Genomic DNA, 22,076 nt, shown 5'->3' with positions numbered 1-22,076 from the left:
TACAGTAGTCGCTAGTCATATGTGGCTGTTTAAGTTTAAATTAAGTGAAAGTAAATGCATTTAAAACTTGAGTTCCTCCATAACATTAGTTACATTTAAGTGCTCAAGAGCCTCACGTGGCTATTAGCTGCAGTATTGGGCAGCTCAGATTATATTTCCAACATTGTAGAAAGTTTTACTGGACAGTTCCATTGTGGAGTCCCTCTAGAAGTCTCAAGGTGGGAAGAGGCTCACATTTCCAATATCAATAAAACCTATTTGCATCTCTTGCTGCTGTGTTGACTTCCCTAATGGTTTTCTGCAGTTTTGGGGTTTCTACATTGTGCTGAGGCTTCTTCTACTACTTCACCTTATATGCACATGCTTCTGTGTTTGACAAAGACTTTCTCTATCACTAGTGTCAAAAGTTGCACACATACACACATCTATTTAATTTAAACAAATAAAATAAATTCTTTATTTTGAGATGAATGCAGATTCATATGCAGTTGTAAGAAATAATACAAAGAGATCCCATGTATCCATGACTCCAGTGGTTCCCAAATTTTTTGGCACCCGGGACCGGTTTCATGGAAGACAATTTTTCCGTGGATTGCAGGGGTAGAGGTTTTTGGGATGTTTCAGGTACACACTATGTTTATCATCAGATTATTAGATTCTCATAAGGAGCACACAACCTAGATCCCTTGCATGCACAGTTCACAACAGGTTTTCTGCTCCTAAGAGAATCTAATGCCTACTGATCTGACAAAAGGTGAAGCTCAGCTTTGTTGGCTCTTTAGCTGCTCACCTCCTGCTGCGTGGCCAGCACCAGTCTGTGGCCCAGGGGTTGCGGACCCCTGCTTTACTCAATTTCCCTCAATGGTAAGGTCTTACAAAACTATAATACAATATTATGACTAGGGTATTGACATTGTTATAGTCAAGAGACACAATATTTATATCATCACATCACTCGTTGCTTTTTTATAGCCATATCTACTTCTTTCCCACTTTCCCACCTTCTTCTTAACTCCTTTCAAATTTAAATTCATAATCCATTTTGAGTCAATATTTGCGTGTGTATAATGTGAAGTTCAGTACACTTAACTCTTGAACAAAGAGGTTTGAATTTCATGGGTCCACTTATATGCAGATTTAAAAATATATATATAGGAGATTTTTCTGGAGATTTGAAACAATTCGAAAAGAACTCACAAACCACGTAGCCTAGAAATACCTAAGATAAAAAACTAAGAAAATTAGGTATGTCATGAATCCATACAATATATGTAGCTACTAATTTATTTTATCATATACTACCATAAAATACACACAAATCTATTATAAAAAGGTAACAGTTTTCACAACTTGCACATGCCTTTACAGACCGTATATGGTGCTAGTCACAGTTGAGACAAAGGTAAACACATGTAACAGATGCAGTGTTAAATCACAACTACATAAAATTAACTATAGTAATATTGTTCTACCATAATAACTTTGTAGCCCTGTTCTGTTGCTGTTGTGGTGAGCTCAAGCCTTGGAAGTGTCTGATTAAAACACCCTGTCACTCTAATCATCTCCTTTTGAGTACTCATTCTCTCTTACAAATTGTGAATTGCAGTAAAAAGTGAGCTCATTCTCGTGTACGTTCCATCATAGTGCTATACCGTAAACCTTGAAAAACAGCATGACACCTACAAAGTGCTATTAGTGATACTATTGGTACTCCCAAAAAGTAGAGAAAAGTCGTAACATTGCAAGAAAAAGTTGAATTCCTTGATATGTACCATAGATTGAGGTCTGCAGTCGTGGCTGCTCACCATTTCAGACAGATGTTATAAACAAAAGATGTAAACTTATGATATCAATAAATGCAATATTATGAATGCATTTTCTATTCCTTATGATTTTCTTAGTGACATTTTCTTTTTGCTAGCTTATTTTATTGTAAAAATGCCTTATGTAATACATGTAACATACAAAATATGTGTTAATTGACTTAACATTACTGGGAATGCTTCCAGTAGCCTATTGGTAGTTAAGTTTTGGGAAAGTCAAACGTTGTAACATGGATTTTTGACTGCACAAGGCCAGGGCCCTTAACTCCATACATTGTTTAAGGGTAACCTGTACTAGGTTAATTATTTTAATTTTATGGATATCCAGTTTTTCCACCACTTTGTTGTTGTTCTTTAAAAAGCTTGCTTTTGAATTGCTTTTGTAGCTTTGTCAAAAATCAGATGGGCTTATTTCTGTGGTGCTGTTTTTGGGGAGTACATTTTGTTCCCTTAATACGTGTATCTATTCTCTGCCACTAACTATACAGTTCTGATTACTGTAGTTAAATATAAGTCTTGACTTGGGTAGTTGAATTCCTACCTCCTTTATTTTTCTTTTACAAAATTGTCTAGTTCCTTTGTCTTTCCATATTCAATTCAGAATGATCTCATCTACATTTACAAAAAATTTACAAAAATGTTGATAATAATTGTATTAACCTGTATATCAATTTGAGGACAATTGACATCTTTACATTGTTGAGACTTTCAATGAATGAAAACAGTATGTCTCTCCATTTGTTAAGATCGTTAATTTCTCATTCAACATTTTTTTAGTTTTCAGCATACAAGTTCTGTACGTGTTTTATTACATCCACGACTAAGTATTTCATTTTTTGAGCAATCACAAATATTTTATTTTGAATTTCATTGTCCACATGTTCATAGCTAGTTTTAGAAATAAAACTGATTTTTGAATGTTATCCTAGTATCCTACAACTTTGGTGAACTCACTTAATTGTTCTAATAGTGTTTGTTGTTTTTAGATTCCTTTGGATTTTCTGTGTAGATAATTATGTCATTTGGAAATAGGGACTGTTTTATTTTTTCCTTTCCAAGGTGTATGACTTTTATTTTATTTTCTTGCTTGATTTCACTGGCTAAAATTTCTAGGACTGTTTGCGTAAGAGTGGTTAGAGCAGATAGCCTGGACTTGTTTCTGATCTTAGGGAGAAAACATTCAGGTTTTGACCACCAAGTATAATTTTATCGGTAAGGTTTTTGTTTTTGTTTTATTTGTCCGTTTTATAGATTCTTGTTACCAATCAGAGCAATTTCTCTGTACTGCTAGTTTTTCTGAGAGTTTTTTTTTTTTTTTTTTTTTTTTTTGAGACAAATTCTCACTCTGTCACCCAGGCTGGAGTGCAGTAGCACAAACTCGGCTCACTGCAAGCTCCGTCTCCGGGGTTTTCCTGCCTCAGCCTCCCAAGTAACTGGGATTACAGGTGTCTGCCACCGTGCCCGGCTAATTTTTGTCTTTTTAGTAGAGATGGAGTTTCACCATGTTGGCAAGGCTGGTCTCAGACTCCTGGCTTCAAGCGATCCACCCGCTTCAGTCTCCCAAAGTGCTGGGATTACAGGCATGAGTCACCACTCCTGGCGTGAGAGTTTTGTTTTTTAAATAAATAGGTGTAAAATTTTGTCTAATGATTTTTCTGCATCAACTGAAATTATCATTTGTGCTCCCCCACCACGCTTTTTTTAGCCTGTTAATATAGTAGATTACATTGATTGCTTTGTTGATATTGAGCAAGTCTTGTATTCCTGGCATTAACCATACTTGGTCATGGTGTATAATTCTTTTTATATATTGCTAGATTGAATTTATTAAATTTCTCTGAAGAATTTTTGTCGATATTAATGAATTGGTTTATAGGATTTTTTTTTCTTTTTCTTTTTAATGAGTGCTGTTTGTTTGGTTTGGGTATAATGGCAATACTAGCTTCATTAGCTAAATTGGTGAGTATTCTCCCATCTAGAATTGTTGAAAATATTTCCTTAGAAATTTGGCTGATTGTCTCCACTGAAACAGTCAGGGCCTGGACATTACTTTTTTGGGAGTTTTATAACATGAATTAAATTTCCTTAATAGTTATTGGACTGAACAAGTTATCTATTTCATACTGGATGAGATGTAGTATTTTTTATTTTATTTTTTTGTGGAACTGGTTTATTTCAACTAAATTGTCAAGTGATGTGGTAAAGTTGATTCCCTTATTACATTTTTGATGTCTGAAGGTTTTGTAGTGGTACTCTCTTATTGATAACTTGTGTCTTTTCTCATTTTTTTCTTTTTCAGAATTGCTAGTGTTTTGTCAATTTTATTGATATTTTCAAAGAATCTTCTCTTTGTTTCATTGATTTTATTTTTTTTCTGTTTCTTTTTCCCTATTCTTGAATTATGAGCTTAGATTGCTCATTTGAGGCTACTGCTCTTTTCCAATATAACTATTCAGTGCTAAAAATTATCCTCTCAGTACTGCCTTAGTTATTTCCCACAATTTTGATATGTTGTATTTTCATTTTTATTAAGTTCAGTGTGTGTGTATATAAATATATGTATGTGTATGTATATGCATATCGATATAAATATGTATTATATGCATATATAAATTTTTTTTTTCTTAAAGTTTCTTTTTCCCTCATGGATTATTTGAAGGTATTGTGTTTAGTTTTCAAATGTTTGGGGAATTTCTTGGTATCTTTCTGTTACTGATTTTTAGTTTAATTCATTGTGGTCATAGAATATTATGATTCAATTATTTTAAATTTTTTAAATTTGTTGAGATTTGTTTTACGGCACAGGATATCTCAGTATACGTTATTGTGGGTATTTGAAACCAATGTGTATTTTACTGTTGTTAGGTAAACTGTTCTATAAATGAAGATTTGATTCTCTTGTTTGATGATGTTGTGGAGTTCTTCTATATCCTTACAGGTGATCTGTCTAGTTTTTCTATCAATTATTGAAAGAGGAGTGTTGAAAGATCCCACTGTAATTGTGGATTTGTCTATTTCTCCTTTTAGTTAGAACAGTTTCTCTTTCACATGTTTTTCAGCCCTGTTCTTTGGTTGGTGTATACGTACTTGGGATTCTTTATCTTCCTGGTAAATTGACACTTTTATTATTATGTAATGTTTTTCTTTGTCTCTAGTAATTTCATTTTTTCTAAATTTTACTTTATTTGGTATTAATATTGCTGCTTCTGCTTTCTGTTGATAAATATTCACATGATATTCATTTTCCATCCATCTTCTTTCAATCTGCCTATTTCATTTGAAGTGAGTCATAGCATGTCTTTGGGTTATGTTTTTTAATTCATTCTACCAATCTCTGTTTTTTAAAAAAAGGATTTAAGTTGTGTACATTTAATGTAACTATTGATGTGGCAAGGCTTACATCTCCTGTTTTATTTTTAATTTTCTGTTTGTTCTCTGTTTTTTGTTTCTTTGACACTGTTACAGCAGGAAGCAGTGTCTCATTATTGCCAAGTGGATTAGAAATCCCAGGTTTCTCCTTCAGCTCTATGACACCTTAGGAAGACAGGATCCTCATTATTATGTGGAGTGGGAGTGCTGACCCCCCACTATGGCTTCATTGACACTACCCATGTTGGGAGGGGTACGAGCATTGCCTTATTACTCGGCACTTGGCCACCCTTTACATCATGCGGTAGGGAAGCTGCTGATTGTGCTGGGCACAAGGCCCTGATTTTTCAGTAGACATCCTCTGACATCACCTCAGTGGGAAGGAGAAAGGACGTATCAGTGCTTCTGAGTGGGAGTGGAAGTCCAGGCTCTCCTCCTGGTTTCCCTGACAGTGGTTGAGGAACTGTTATTGCCTTGAAAAGATATAAGACCCAGCTCTCTACTCTGCCTTTTCTGACACCACCCAAGAAAAAATGGGGGAGTGCCTTGTTACAGCCTGGCAAAGAGCGAAGCCTCACTTCTCTATTCAGCCCTTATTGGTGTGGGTGAGCACAGAGACAATGTTTTTCTCTTTTTTTTTCCTGTGATGTTTGGGTAGAGTAGAATGGTTGTTGTTTAACAGGTTTTCTGTTGTTGTATAGGATGTTCCTTTCCTATAATTCTTTAAGATTTTCCCTCTAGAAGAAAGAAAGGAACAGTCTTTAGAAAAGAGTACCTATATCTCCTTTTCTATAGCACAGAAAACTTTTTTTTCTTTCTTGGCTACTGAGTTCTATCAAAAGTAAAAAATAAATAAATAAATAAATAAATAAAATAAACATAAAAATCTTAGTAGCCTTAGTCAAAGCTCTTTGTGCCTGACATTAGTGTCTACTAGCTTATTTGTTTTTGTTTTTTTATATATTTGTGTGTGTCTTCTTTCTCCAGCTACCTAGAATGTAAGTTTCTCAAGAAAAGGGATCTTTTGGCTTTTATAGGTTATTTCTTTGTGTGTATATCTTTTGATAATATCTGGTTTTGTACTCTTAATTGGATGATATTAGATCCTCAGTAGATGATAAAAATTGTTCAATAAGAGGGAGTATTGAGTATTTTTAAATATTATATCTCTCAGTTCAATTTGTTATGAAACTTTATGCATTGGTTTCAAACGTACAGAAATATGGGGAGAGAGAGCTCATCCACCAAAGGGCAATTTAATTTTTTAGAATCTTTAGAATTTATTTATTTTAAAATTTCTCAGTGACTTTTTTGAGTAAAACATTTTAAAATATTTGTCTTTCTTCAAAGTAAATGATAATGAAATTCTATCTGTTTTCCACTTGATCTGCTAAGAAAAACATTCAAAGAGAAAATTTGACTGCAAAAATAAACTACTAAGTAACATAACTATAAAATTATGTTCATCACTATTTATTTTAGAATTTTTAGTTATTGAATAAAACTATAGACACTATGTGTAGGTAGCTTATAGTTAATAGTGCACTTTATAAATGAATATGGTAAAATTTAATGTATTTTTAAAAACAAGCTAAATTATTAATCTATCTTTATTCTTTCAATTAAAGAATCTTCAATAAATCAGAAAACTAGGGAAGAAAAAGCAGAGCTAAAAAAGATATGAGGAAGAAAATCTAAAGTATAAGTCAAGTACAATGTTCTACAAATAACAGGAGTGTGAGTTACATCACTGCATTTCCACTCAAATGTAAATATTGGAGATTTTCCTTATATTATCAATGCCTTTCTGGGACTCAAGGATCCCACTCTGTTACAAATGACGAAACTTATTGAAAAGAACATTCAAATGCTGTGCAACTAATATGAGACTGATAAAATTTTTTCACTTAATTAAAAACTTCACTGCCAAATAAACGTAAAATGAATGTGCAAATAATTTTAACTCATTAAATGAGGGAATCAGTGAGATGTTAAATCCAGTTCAAACACACATACATACACACAAGCAAAAGTAAAATCAGAAATGCCAAAATGAATTACAGTATAGTCAAACCTGATTATCAACCTTAAACATGGAACGTTAGTGTACCTTTTCTACAAGGCATAGATCAATTACATATTTACTGGAAAAGATCATTTTATTACAGTGGAAAGTAATCATTTATGTTACTATGGATAAGAATAATTTACATTTCTATCAATTTTCTACAAGGCAGTACAAGCTGTATACCTCTGTAGAATCAGATAATTCCCAAAAAGGTCTGCTAGACAATATTTAGCTCTGCACTGAGAGGATATGTAGTAATCTTTTTTGTACTTTTCAAGTCTTGGACAACTTTTTTCCTGAAAAGTTTTAACAAAGTCTTGAAACATGGTATTTAGTAAAGGGTTAACTCAGCAGGCTTTGGGTGTTCAAACTTTATGTACATTCCAAAGAAAGGACTGGTCTTGACTGGCTCCTTAGAGATACCTTATAAACCTTTGGATCATCCTGCACGATGAGTGTTTTGTATACTTTGGATGTTTGACCACTCTAACATCTGTTAGCATGGATAGCTCATGCTAACAAGGTGATTTTTGATGAATATCTGCTTTTTTTAGTTTTGTTTGTTTTGGTTTTCACCTGAGGTCCTTGGCCACACTGTTTGAGTTTCACTTCTGAGGGAGTGCTGCATATTTAGTAGTTAAGGTCAGTTGTGTGTGCACTCCATGCTTCTGTGATCGACCTCCAGTAAAATCCCAAGACTCCAAGGATCAGGTAAACTTTCCTTGTTAGCAACTGTTTGTAGATGTTGTCACCCATCATTGCTGGGAGAATGATGCTCTGTGCATGTGACTCCACCTGGAGAGGACAATTGGAAACCTGTGCCTGGTTTTTCTTGGGCTCTGCCCCATGCACCTTTTTCATTGGCTCATTTTAATCTGTATTCTTTCTCTGAATAAATTGTAACCACGAGTGTAACAGCTTTTCTAACTTCTATGAGTCCTAATCAATCATTAACCTGAGAGTGTATATGCAGACATCCATATGATATGCAGACATCCATATATGCAGACGTCCATATGTACATGATACATATGGATAAACATAATTTTGCTGGACGTTCAAGTAAGTGTTGATGGAGGCCTTCAACAAACAGAACTGAGAGGCTGAGACACTGGTCTTGTTTCTTCAGGTTGATTTAGTATTTGTTAGGATGGTCATTTGTCAAAATCTACAGTGACAGCTTCCTGAATCTGATCACAGGGGATGCTGAGTAGGGTGTTTATAGAAATCTCTGGACTTCTGCACATGACGTCTTCAAATCAGACCCAGCTCATTTTCTCCAAGATGCCTCTCTATTGAAATCACCTCTCTGCTCCTTGGTACTCTCCCAGAAGATAGTCTAAGATTCTTTTATTCCCTTTCAAACTAACTGCAAAGCATAAATTCTATGACCTTCCTCAAGACCTGGCTTTTACTTCTCTCAATAAGAAACAGCTCTTGTAAATCAAAAGCTTTGATTTTAAAAGTCTTTTTTTTCCTGATCTGGCACAAAGAGTAGATTTTGGAAATAAAACATAGTATTCTTTATTTTTTCTCTTTGTACTAAAAAAAAATCCCCAATTTTTTTCAGCAGGGTGGTAAATTCCTTTATGTCATGCACTGTGCTCCCCTTGGTCTATAATCTACTATAGATCATCTTTCATTATTTGACTCTTATATTCATATGAAAAGATTTTGACAATTGTGAAAAATATTGTTCAATTTCAATAAAGCCTATCTTGTCAAGACAATTATCTCCCTAAGTATTCAAAATGTCTTTGAATCTCAGGGCTAAACAATGACTAAAACTTTCTTTCTTCCGTGGGGAAATAATCCTTATGTCTTGGCTTTAATGGTAGAAGGGACACAGGGGAAGAATCTAGCTATTGATGAAGTATTATTTCCCTACATTTGCTGCTCAGCTTTAAGACATTTGTACTTTTTCTACTGTAGGTATTACTTTGACCATTGATTGGCAAAGTCAAATGTTGCTAATATGAAATGGCTGGTTTTTCCTCACACAAATATTTTTAGTTTTCTGGCAGGAAACTTCCTTTGGACATCTCTGAGTGCTACTATTTAGTCATTCCTGGAACACTTAAGTACATATATTTTTGAGAAGTAGGATTCCATGTCCCACAACTCCAAGGATGCCATTCACTTCCATGTAAGTTGTGGTTCAAGCAGTTTTATAATGGGCAACCTATGCAGTAAGCAGTGGCCCTGAATATACTCCAATTGTTTGACAGCTTTGTTTGTTAGAAAGAACAGCTGTCTTCAAATATGTTAAGGCTTCTACGTAGAAGAGTTAAGATAATTGTTTTCTGTATGATTTCAAAGGCTAAAAAACTGTTTGAGTGTGTATATCCCAGATAAGCACAGATAAAGGTTAATAAAATGAAGAAATTTTTAACAGTAAGAGCTGCTCAAAAGTAAAACAGATCACCTTAAAATAATGGAATTCCATCACTGAAGATGTTCAAATAAAATCTGGACACCTGCCTGGTACAGATACTGTATAGGGACTCAGTTATCATAATACATTAACAGGATAAAAGAATATTTAAATTTTCCTGTCTGAGATGCAATGATTCGCGAGATCATTAAAGCTGCTAGCCCTCAGAAATGTAAATGAAATTTAAACTCATTCTACAACTGCCATTGGGTTGTATACAATTGTGATTATTATCAAGTTAGAGTTTTATGCCTCAATTCAGACAACTGACCTGGAATAAATGATTGAATGAAGAGTTCTGTATTCTTCTGCCAGATTTCATTAGACCAAGCCTTTGGGAGTAAATTAGCCCAATTTGAGGATTAAAGTCTTTAAAAATATTAGCCAAGGGGCTTAAAGAAAGCAAGATGAGCCATAGTGCAGGACTGGGCTGGGCAAAATTAATACCTGGCAACTGATGGATAGTCAACTGATGGATAGTCACCTAGAACTTGATGTTAAGGATTATTAGGTCATATCTAGAGTCAGCTCAAAATATACCTTGGATGATTAGTGATGGGAGGGACAAATGGTAGAATATACTGCACATATTTGCTGTCTCTCTCATGGAGACTACTTGGCCTGTTATTTAGGTAGAAGGCATAGAATTCATCTCCTGGGGCTGGGCAGGGTGGTTGACACCTGTAATCCCAGCACTTTGGGAGGCCGAGGAGGGTGGATCACTTGATGTCAGGAGTTCAAGACTAGCCTGGCCAACATGGTGAAACCCTGTCTCTACTGAAAATACAAAAATTATCTGGGCATGATGGTGAGTGCCTGTAATCCCAGCTATTTGGTAGGGTGAGGTAGGAGAATCACTTGAATGTAGGAGGCGGAGGTTGCAATGAGCTGAGATTGTGCCACTGGACTCCAGCCTGGGCAACAGAGTGAAAAAAAAAGAAAAAAAAAAAAGAATTTACTTCCTAGGAGATTTCACCTGCTTATGGCTTTAGAACTGAGCTGTGTAGGTTCAGCAACCCAAAGCATCCATGGTCAATTAGGATCAGCATTAACTCATACAACTCAGAAGAATATAAGGTAGAAATCAGAATGCCAGTCCAATAACTTGCAATTAGGATTATTACTCTCAAATTGATTAAAATTCCTGTGTCTTTTAACTAGGACACTCAGGCTGCTATGTCATTGAGATAGATGAGTTAATAACACTGATTAAGACTTTATGTATTAGGTTATAACTTTCCTTTTTCAGGATATTGAAATTTACTCTAACTTTCTAACTCCTTGAGATTACATCCTTGTTTCCTGCCTTGACTGTGGTCATATGTTTGCACTTAATTCCTTCTGGAAGCGTTTCCAAAACTATCTGTGGTGAAGACCTAACTCATTTTCCTTTTCTGATCCATCATGAATTAGTACTTTGATAAAATGCAATAAAATGAGTTATAAAAATAAAATTAAATACTGCAAAATATAAGCATAATTTCAATGAATGACCTCCAAAATTTATTTAAAAAGTTAAGCCTTTACTGTTTCTTTTCTTTGCTTTGCCTTGCCTTGCTTTCCTTTCCTTTCCTTTCCTTTCCTTTCCTTTCCTTTCCTTTCCTTTCCTTTCCTCTCCTCTCCTCTCCTCTCCTCTCCTCTCCTCTCCTCTCCTCTCCTCTCCTCTCCTTTCCTTTCTTTCTTTGGAGTCTTACTCTGTCATGCAGGCTGGAGTGCAGTGGTACAATCTCAACTCACTGCAACCTTCACCTCCTGGGTTCCAGTGATTCTCCTGCCTCAGCCTCCCAGGTAGCTGGGATTACAGGCACCCGCCACCATGCCCAGCTAATTTTTATATTTTTAGTAGAGACAGGTTTCGCCACATTGACTAGGCTGGTCTTGAACTCCTAAACTCAGGTGATCCACCCACCTCAGCCGCCCAAAGTGCTGGGCTTACAGGTATGAGCCACTGTGCCCAGTCTTTATTCTCAATTTCTAAACTAAAATTTGCAAGCAGAATAGTTAATGGAGTGTTTAATTAATGCTAACAACGTTAGGGAAATATATAATAGCATGAAGCTTTATTTTGTATGTATTGTGCGAACACACTATACCCCATTAGGGTCCCTGTGTAATCAATGCAATCAGTACATTTGTATTCATTAAATGGAAATACAGAAGAAGTTTATAATTTTAAATGACTATAGATGTCTATATTAAATTTATTTAACATTTAAGATATAAAATGTAGGCAGAGATGTTGATGTGTATAACATGTACTTGAAACCAAGTCCTTCCTAAAACAATAAGCCAACTTGCAATGCAATACTGTTTATATATAAAATTATGATATCATTTATGTCATTTTGAGGCTTAAAATTTGGGTGAAATATGGGAAATATTTGATCAATAATAGTGTCAGAAGATATACAATCACTGATTTGTTCCACAATCATAGACAAATGTTTTGTGAATACACAGGAGGGATATTTATTTCATACACATACCCTCAAATCCCTTTGCTCTGATAATGTTGACTCAATGAGCCACAATGATGACTTCTATCATGACAACCACTTGTAAGCCCTCTTAGTACAGTTTTATTTAATCTATTAAATTAATAAATTTGCCATTAAACAAACACATTTTTAGCTAGTGCATGCTAGTTTCAGCTATCACTGAAACTTAGTCATTTGAATTTCTTGCACATCACTCAGAGTGATTGAAATGTTGTGCTTTTCTGGGTTTTGACCCTAGTACTATTTTAATCTGATTTTATTTATTTATTTATTTATTTATTTATTTATTTATTTATGGCCCTCAAGCCCCAGCATTTCCAATTTGTAGGAACTTTTATTGCTTCCCCGTGTTGAGATGTTTTAAGTAAGACTCACCAACATTTACTACAGTCTTTTGCATATTTCAGTCTTTAGGTTTGACTTCCTGGATAATACTTAAACCCCCAATTCACAAGAAAAATCCTGTATTCTTAGAGGTTAGAGATATTTTACCTTAGTTCTTAACACAGCCATAACTTTTCTTATTATGTAATCCCAATGTTTTGCCATCTTAATACTGATGTTTTGGGGATGAGAGAATCTCTATGGTCTGGAAGGATCATTCCCTAGCATTACTCAGATGTACCTCTTAGTGGTGTATCTAGTGTCCAACTAGAAGAATCCACCCTTAGTAAAGCTGAAAGTTTGCTTTTTCATATCTACTTATATGTACATTGCATTAAAATATCATGCTCACTTATTTTTAGACACATTCTTCATAGAGTGGGAATGACATTGTCTCTGCCTTACAGAAAATGCAGACCATCTCTTTATGGAAGACTGGCCACATAAATGTCTATTGCAACCTTGGCCTCTTTTGAACTTCATTCCTGTGGCTGCTTATCTAGAGGTTCATTTGGAAAACTGAATTTATCACTATAATGGTCGCAATGTCATATCAACTTCCATGTCTAGGTACACAATTGCCAATAAAATAGTTTTACACTTAAACATTTCCTTTAGAGGGATGCTCCTTCTTGATAATTTGTGCTATCCTGAAGCAAAAAATAATCACATCTATTTATAATGAGCAACGATGCATCTCCACTGGCAACCCCACTGGATATGGTTCTGTCAGACACTATCAGCCATACTTTGCAGTTATAATTTCCTAACTTATAAAAACATATCTCAGAAGATCACATGAGCTCCCTCTTTATGCAAACTTAACAAGTAGAGATTCATATTATAGAACCACTACCCTCATTACTCCTTGTCTAGGGAATTCACAATGTGGCCAGCTTGTATATACTTTGCTTGTATATTAGATATCAAACATACCAAATAAAGATATAATCCATTCAAAAACCTTTGACTTGACCATGCCTTTAAACTGCTTATGTAGAAGGACCACTATTATATTCACAAAAATTGTCATTTTACAGTGAAACAAAATTATAACAACATTCACTAATGATCTAATAAGTGATAAAAACTGTTTTACTAGCTGTGGGGAAGGTATACATATAGTTAAGATAATATCTCTTCTCTAGGAAATCATAATAATTCCAAAATATACATAACACTCCAATTGAAGCAGTGATAATAATCACATAAGGGCTATAATGGAGATACGCATGAAGTGCTATCAGAGCACAGAGGACAGAATTAATTCTTACTTACGTGTAGGAATCATGGAAGGCTTTGAAGAAAATGATGAATATGGGCTGAAACTTTGGAATTGGTTGGACTTTGAAAAGTTGATGAGGATGTAAAGGGATGGGTGGCCTGGTATAGTGGCAGGGGGTGGGAGGGCAGGCAGTAGTGGAGGGAGAATGCATTTGAGTAAAGGGGAGAAACATCCAATGTAGTTTCCTCTTTGCTGACTGTCATACATTTTTAACTTTGGAGGGAAGGTGGAAGAAAATCTATTGAACCAATTGTTTTGGCTGCTCTGATGTGATCACAACATTGCTTATATGGATTGTCAAACAAGGGATGAGCTCATAAAAGGATATTAATGTGTCATTTTTATTGAGCAAAGTAGCATTACAGAAAAGGTGATTTCAAAGGCACATGGCTCTTTCATTACAGCCTTCAGGGGCAATGTTTGATCACTGAAAACAGGCTGCTTTGTTCCAGCTTTCTCTGATGTTTGGCATTATCCTGAATACATATGCTCTGACTTGGAAAGAATCAGTCTGTAAAGATTTAATAGATTTGAGATTTGCATATTCAAAATACATGTTTTATGGTTAAAATGAAATGAAAGCCATTTTAATATGTATGTCTATATATACACAGATATATTTCAGAAACACATCTCAGCAATTTTTTAAAAGCAATTACACATATTATGTGTTTGCTTTGAGATAATGAAAGTTAGCTATTTTTAAACTCACCATTTTAATTTATCATGAAGGAAAAAATATATTTTAAGACACATTATATTAGTGTTAACAAAGTACAAGATTTCCAGTTTTAGGGACTTGAGCTTTGCTATATGTCCCTGTCACCTATCATAGACATAACTTTCTAGTGCTGGATGTCTCTGAACACTTTCTTTATTAAAAATGAGTTAACAGCTTTCTTGGTTGAAGAAAATTGGAAGTCACAAAATATTAAAGAGAAATTATAAAAGATTAGCATTTACAAGATGTTCTTTTCCTTATGTGACTGAAATGAGTGACCTTTTTTCTTCCAAAAGGAAAGACTTGCTTGGAAAAAGACCTGCAGAGTCAAAAGCTTTTCTTGTGGTGACCAAGGCTCATGAAATTTGTTTTTATAGAATTCTCTGGCTTCTGTTCCATGTGAATTGGTATGAAATCTCACACAAATTTATCTTTTTATTTTGAATTACAATTGAACCTTTAAAAGAAAGATGACATTCCAACTCAGCCAATTTGATATACATTACATTTACAATTAGATAACCATTGCACTGAAATTAAGCCCGACAGACTTCAGCTGAGATAGGCTAGGTTAAATTATGTTCCATTTAATGTGACAAAGAAAAATTTTACCTCTTGCTCCTTTACTTAAAATCCTTCCCTTTCCCTCTCTCCACTTATAACATCCTGTAACTCAATGACGCCCAGTGTTTTCTCTGCTTAACACATTCTCCCCTCTCTGTTAGTTTTGCAACAATTTCAAAACAGAGACTATTTTGTTATCCATTTGTTGCCTAGGCCAACGTTTGCAAACCTTAATGTACTTATAAATCATCTAGGGATCTTGTTAAAAACACAGGTTCTGATTCAGCAGGTCTGGGGTCTAAGATTCTAACAAGCTCTCAGGTGATGCAGTGGACCAAGGTTTGTATAGCAAACACTTAGAGTACAAATGACCTGTCTTTAAATGTGTTCTTGGACCATGATAACTGGAATTGTAGATTATCTGACTTTGAGGTTGCTTCAGACTTTGAATTGCTTTTTTATTTATTGATAATGAATAAATAATGAATGCTCTGAACCATCTGGACTCCCTCTACTTCTCTAGTCTCTGTTTTTACCACTTCCTCTTTCTTACTTTACATTTTAGACATAACAAAGAATTTGAAGTTTCCAGAATGTATCAGGCTCTTTCACACGTCAGTACCTTTTCAAATACTATTTCCTCTGCCTGTCCTGGTGTCCTCTGACTCTTCCTTTAAAACTCAAATCTGCCGCCATCTCCTCCATAAATCCTTCTGTAGTCTCTTTTTCATGTAATTGCATGATTAAATGCCTTCAGTATACTCCCACAATGCCCTGTATTTCCTTTATTACACTTTTCTCATAATCTGTCGCAATTGTCTCCTTAATTGTTCTTTCCCTTCAAGACAATGCTTCTGGGGGGAAGCAATTTTTATCTCTGATTCCTTTTGCCAATAAACAACATAGTAGGTTTTTTTTTTTTTTTTTTTAATCAAAGTTTGTTGAATGAATGAAGAGGGGAAGTTGATGTGTTGTAGTCATACAAGAATGTAATGCGATATTTCATCTCATGAAGTTTAAAATTGAATTGGGAGTCATAAAAACAAACATAAAAAGTTAAGTACAGGCTGAGATAATACTAAAGATATAAAATGTTAGTATGTGATTAATTGCCAAATGAGGATCATAGCAAATAACCATTCAGAGTCAATTGGAGGAAAATGTTACTGTGGATTTATTAGTATTTTTAATATCTCAATTTGTTCCACAAAGGACTTGAGCCTGCTGATAACACTATGTATTAAAGTTAATGAAAATACGAGCACATGTGTAGTTAAGGGAATAGTATGAGACAAGGAGAGGGTTATGGAAATATGTACTCAAAGCTTGAGGAATGGATAGATTATCTTTAAGATGTATTCTTTAGATGTATTCTTCTTGTCTGCAAAAGTACTTCTTGCTAAGATATGGACAGTAATGTGGGTGTGCTGGATTTTCATACCCACTCTGCCTGGGAGACTGACTTCTGTGGGGACATTAGCAGCTCGCTTGTCCTCTGGCTTCTGGCAGAATTTGGTTAATGGGATGCCTTTGGAGAAGAGTGAGGTCAGGACATTTGTTTCCTTTGGTTGCTTAGAACTGTCTGTGCCACTTTTTAAAGATGGCCCCTATGATAAGCCTCCTGAAATTATTCTAATTTGAGTGTGCCCTGTCACCTACTGGGACTCTGGTATGACCTCAGAGTTGATGTTAGATCTACATTGGATGTCAGGCTTAATGACTTTTCTGACAACCATTAATGCCATAAAAACGTTTTAGGTGCATGCTGTATATCAGGAACAATTCTATGAGGAGGTGGTTCAATACAGAAAAATTCAGAAAACAAATTAGCAAACCTAAAATGCTGTGCTCATATACTTTACATTTAGTATGGCAAAGGCAACGCAAACCATTTTGGAGGTCAGGAACAATTGATATATATAAAAGCTCACAGCTCTATATACCAGCCTTAAGTTTAGTGTTGAATTGTAAAGCAATAATATGCCAGAGATGTCGTTTTTAGGTTGTTTCCTTTTCACTGGGGGTAGATTATCCAGAATTTTTGCCTCTGCTCTTGCCTGTTGCTCATCTGCTGGTTATTTTACTACTCACTGTCCTTCCGTCAGGGAATATTAAAGGAAAATAAGTGAATGAAAACTTAGCTGTAGCACCTATGATAAAAATTTTGTCAAGAAGGAGACTGAAATCCTAAAATGAAGCTTTTCAGTTTCTCTGGGTTGGTCTGCCCCCTATCGCCATAAAGATATTCAGAATGGTTTCTAGCTTGTCAAAAACCAACAGATAAATATGGGCAAAAAGTTTTACTTTCATGCTAATGAAGAGAACCAGATCTAATAAATAAATATGATCCTGTTAATATGAAGCCCTAGTGTGCAACCCTCTGTCTTTTCATATCCGATTGTATGACAACCTTGTTTGCAGTTGTTACTTAGATCATTGTTGAGTCATATAAGCTTAATTTTGTGACCCAGTAAAAACAGATCAATAATCTCAGTAGTGGGAGATATGTTTGTAGTTTGACCATGGTAAGATGAGCTAAGGGTGCTGAGGAAACCATAAATTCAATTTACAAAAATAAAGAAAATAAGATTATTTATACTTGGCCCAGTGGAAAAAGTGAAAATCTAATATTTTTCTGGTCTATGCTGTCCATTTTGCCAAGCTTGATTAGATTCCTGTTTAGTAGGTAGCTAAGACAGGAACTGAATTAAAACACTTTATATTAAGCTTTTGAGTCTACTTTGTTTTTCACTGTTTTCTTTTTAAAAAGCTGTTTTAACTTTTCTTTCCTTTTAGGCTCTATTTATGAAATGTTTGGAAATGAATGCTGTTTTTCAACAGGAGAAGTGATTAAAATTACTGGTCTCAAAATTAAGAAGATCATAGCTGAAATTTGTGAGCAGATGGAAGGTTGTGAGTCTTTACAGCCATTTGAACTGCCTATGAATTTTCCAGGTACAGCATATTGCAACCACTTATCATTTGTACAACTCTATTGTTAATATGATGCATATATACACAACTGAAAACAAGAAAAAAATGGTCTTTTTTTCACTCTAGGACAATGGGTGAAAAAAATCCAGAATTGTTATAGTTTGATCATTTTAAGAACAAATGGAAGGCAACTATTTTCTCCTTTTTTAAAGTGAAAGATGTTTATCTTGTACTTAAGAAGTAATCTTTTTGGTTAACAAACATTTAGTGAGTTCCAAATCTATACACACCGCTAGTTGTGCTAAATAATGAGAACCAAGAAATCAAAGATATATTTTCATAAATTCTGTAGAACTAAGTAATATCATTTAAGCATATCCACCCTGTTTGCTATTCTTACTGTCATTACTCTGGCTCCTTGGATCACCGTTGACCTTGCCTGTGTAATATTACTGAAAAGTCTCCCTGGTCTTTTTTTATCTAATTGACTCTACTCAGCCTTCCAAAACTAACTCAAGTATCATGCCATCTAGAAGACTTTTGCTGACCCTCTAACCTAATCTAGATTTCTCTTTTATGTTCCCACAGTATCTTGGGCCTCATAGCATACACCTCATTGGATAGTCATTGATGACTTCCTCATTTGTCATATTTTTTACACTAGGAGTTGGCAAACATTTTTTTATAAAGAGCCAGATAGTAAATCTTTTAGACTTTGTGGCCAGAGGGTCTCTGTCACACCTATTTCACTATGCTATTTGTGTTGTAGCACGAAAGCAGCTCTGGATAATACATAAACCAATGAGCACAGCTATGGCTCCATAAATCTTTATTTACAAAAACAAGTGGCAAGCAGGATTTGACTCATCAACTGTAGTTTGCTGAACTCTGCTCTAGACTAAAACTCCTTGACATGAAATATGAACATGTGATTTTGTATTTCTGATTCAAAAACCAAGCATAATTTTTGGCAAAATTGAGTGTGTGCTCAGTAATTGTTAACTGGAGGAATGAATGAATGACTAGTAGAAGAGAAAAATCTCACAAACCTTTACAATATAATATGTTTCATGGTGCGATGGAAGTATACTCTGTCCTTTGTGGGGCTTGAAAAGGAATATCAGACTATAGTTGGTTGTGTTTCAGAACAGGGATTCTGGAGCCATTGTACTTGAATCCCAGCTCTGCTACTTCTTAGCTGGATAACTTTGACAAGTTATTTACCTTCCTTTCATGTAAAATGGGAATAATAATACTATCTATCTCCTAGCATTATTGGGAGGGCTACGTATTGACATATATTTAGTGCTTAGAATGGTACATGACATACTGCAAGGTGCATTAAAAAGTGTCAGTGCATTAAAAAGTTTTACTACCATTTTTAAGATATTATGACTATCATTGGAGGAGTCAGGAAAAGCTTTTTAGGGATGTTTTAATTGAGCTGAAGTTGGAAGAATGAAAATATATTAGTTATATTGAAGTGAGGATTTTTTCAAGTGCTCTAGTATCCAGTTCCCTTTCAAGTGAAACTTTACACGTTGTTCAATTCTATGTCTTTCTTACTTGTCTTTTATAACAATGATTCTCAAATTTGGCTGCACATTAGAATCACCCAGGAAGCTTTAAAAAATTCTGATGTTCAGGCCACTTACATGAGATATTCTGATTTGTTTGCTCTGTGGCAAAGTCTGGTCATCAAGGTTTCTGAAAGCTCCCAGTGTGATACTAATGAGCAGCCAGTGTTGAGAACCATTACTTTATAAGATGCCTCTCTTAAGTACTCTAATTAGATGTAACAATTCCCTTTTTAAGTCACTATAGTCTTTCGTGCCTTAATCATTGCATTTGTCACATTTTGCATGTAATTGAGGTTATTTGTGTACTTGTCTGACTACCACCATTTGTCTAATAGATCACAGGGTTGCTGAGGGCAGAATCTGAATCTTATTTATTGCAATAATCCCCAAGGTATTTAGAAAAAGATGAACATAATAAATAGTAAGTTAAAATGACTAGAATCTTTTGGTAGAAAGAGTTTTTCTTATTAGAATGGTGCAAACACTTAGTTTTTGGCTAACAGTTTAACTTGGGGAGTTGCCATTTAGAATATTCTTTTGAACTTCCAATTGGCATGATAATCTTGCATCTATTAAGTAACAATTTGAAAATGATGTTTATAAAACAATTTTATTGAAAAGAATAGGGTGAAAATGGAAGGGTAAAATGATTGGCACTGGTTAGGGTATAGTTTCTTTTTTCAAAGAGAACTCCTAGATAATGACGAAAGGGATCCCAGATACAGGGATAATTCTTCTACATGGGCACTAGTGAGAAAGATAGAAATCAAGGACACTAATATTATTCAAAAATTTTAATAGCCGCATCTCTTATTTATGCTATATTTAAAACTATTTAAGTTTCCAATTAGATTTTCAACTTAAAAAGTCAAATAGTATTTTAAAACATTCTTCCTTATTTGTGAATTTCCCAAATTTCCTTTTGATATTGATTTCTAATTTTATTGTATTATGGTCAGATGACATATTTTGTATGACTCAGTCCTTTTAAATTTAGTGAGACTTTTTTTTTAGACTAATATATGATCTAGAGAATGTTCTGTATTCACTTGAGAAGAAAGTATATTCTATTTTTGTTGGGTAAGTGTTCTACAGATGTCTGTTGGTTTATGTGTGTTGTTCAAGTCTTCTATTTCTTTGTGTATCTTCTATCTAGTTTTAGTCGTTATTGAAAGTGAAGTGTTGATGTTTCCATCTACTATTGTTGAATTGTTTATTTTCCCTTCAATTCTGTCAGCTTTTGCTTCATGTATTTGGGGGCTCTGATGATAGGGGTATATGTATTTGTAATTCTTATCTCTTCTTGATAGAGTGATCCTTTTACCATTATATAATATCTTTTGGCTCTAGTAGCAATTTTTGTTTTAAAGTCTATTTTATCTGGTATTAATATAGTCATTCCAGTTTTCTTTCAGTTAATATTTGCAAGATCTCTCATCTTTCATTCTTTTACTTTCAAACTACAGACAGTCCCCGACTTATGATGACATGATTATATTTTTTCAAGTTTACAATGATGCAAAAGCAATATGCATTCCATAGAAAGCATACATCAAATTTTGAATTTTGCTTTTACTAACTGCAGGCTAATGTAAGTGTTCTGAGCACATTTAAGGTAGGTTATGTTTTGAACTCCTTTGGGTAAATACCAAGGAGTGTGATTGCTGGACTGTATAGTAAGAGTATGTTTAGTTTAAAGAAACTGCCAAACTATATTCCAAAGTAGCTGTACTATTTTGCATTCCCCCAAAAAATAAATGAGAGTTTATTTTGTTCCACATCCTCACTGCTATTTGACTTTGTCAATATTTTGGATTTGGGACATTTTATAAGGAGACACTTATGGTATCATTGTTTTAATTTGCAATGCCCTGATGGCATGTATTCAGGATGTGCTTTTCATATGCTTGTTTGCTATCAGTACATCTTTGGTGTTCAAGTCTTTTGCTCTTTTTTTTTCTTTTTTTTTCTTTTTTTTTTTTTTTGGTGAATTTAGCATTTTCTGCACCTCTTTATTTTTCCAATATCTTAAACTTTTTTTTTTAAATTATACTTTAGGTTCCTTTTGCTTATTTTTTTTAAATTGGGTTCTTGTTTTTCTTGTTATGTTTCAATAATTCTTTGCATATTTTGGGTAACAGTCTTTATCAGATTTGCCTCTTGCAAATATTTTCTCCCATTCTGTGGCTTGTCTTCTCATGCTTTTGAGAGTATCATTAGCAGAGAAGTTTTTAGTTTTAATGAAGTCTAGGTTATCAATTCTTTCTTTCATGGATTGTGCCTTTGGTGTTGAATCTAAAAGTCACCACTAAATCCAAGGTTATCTAGGTTTTCTCCTATGTTATTGTCTAAGAATTCTGCATTTTACATTTAGGACTGTGATTCATTTTGAGTTAATTTTTATTAAGGGCATAAA

The 22,076-nt window shown here is 34.4% G+C and overlaps 1 protein-coding gene across 2 annotated transcripts in view; it reads left to right on the top strand.

Annotated features, from left to right (window-relative positions):
• The window catches only part of THEMIS (thymocyte selection associated), a 210,582-nt gene that overhangs the window by 25,420 nt on the left and 163,086 nt on the right, over positions 1-22,076 (top strand). Inside the window, exon 2 of one of the 2 annotated variants that reach the window (XM_008007111.3) lies at positions 17,943-18,101. The exons of the other annotated variant lie outside the window; for it this stretch is intronic. Coding sequence (XP_008005302.2) covers positions 17,943-18,101 — 159 coding nt within the window. The remainder of the gene's footprint in view (positions 1-17,942; positions 18,102-22,076) is intronic. 2 annotated transcript variants of the gene reach the window in all.

Source organism: Chlorocebus sabaeus, chromosome 13 (assembly GCF_047675955.1).
Source record: "Chlorocebus sabaeus isolate Y175 chromosome 13, mChlSab1.0.hap1, whole genome shotgun sequence".
In the NCBI taxonomy this organism is placed as follows: domain Eukaryota; kingdom Metazoa; phylum Chordata; class Mammalia; order Primates; family Cercopithecidae; genus Chlorocebus; species Chlorocebus sabaeus.
The sequence above is the reverse complement of the archived record's forward strand: the minus strand, read 5'-3'. Positions and strand labels throughout refer to the sequence as shown.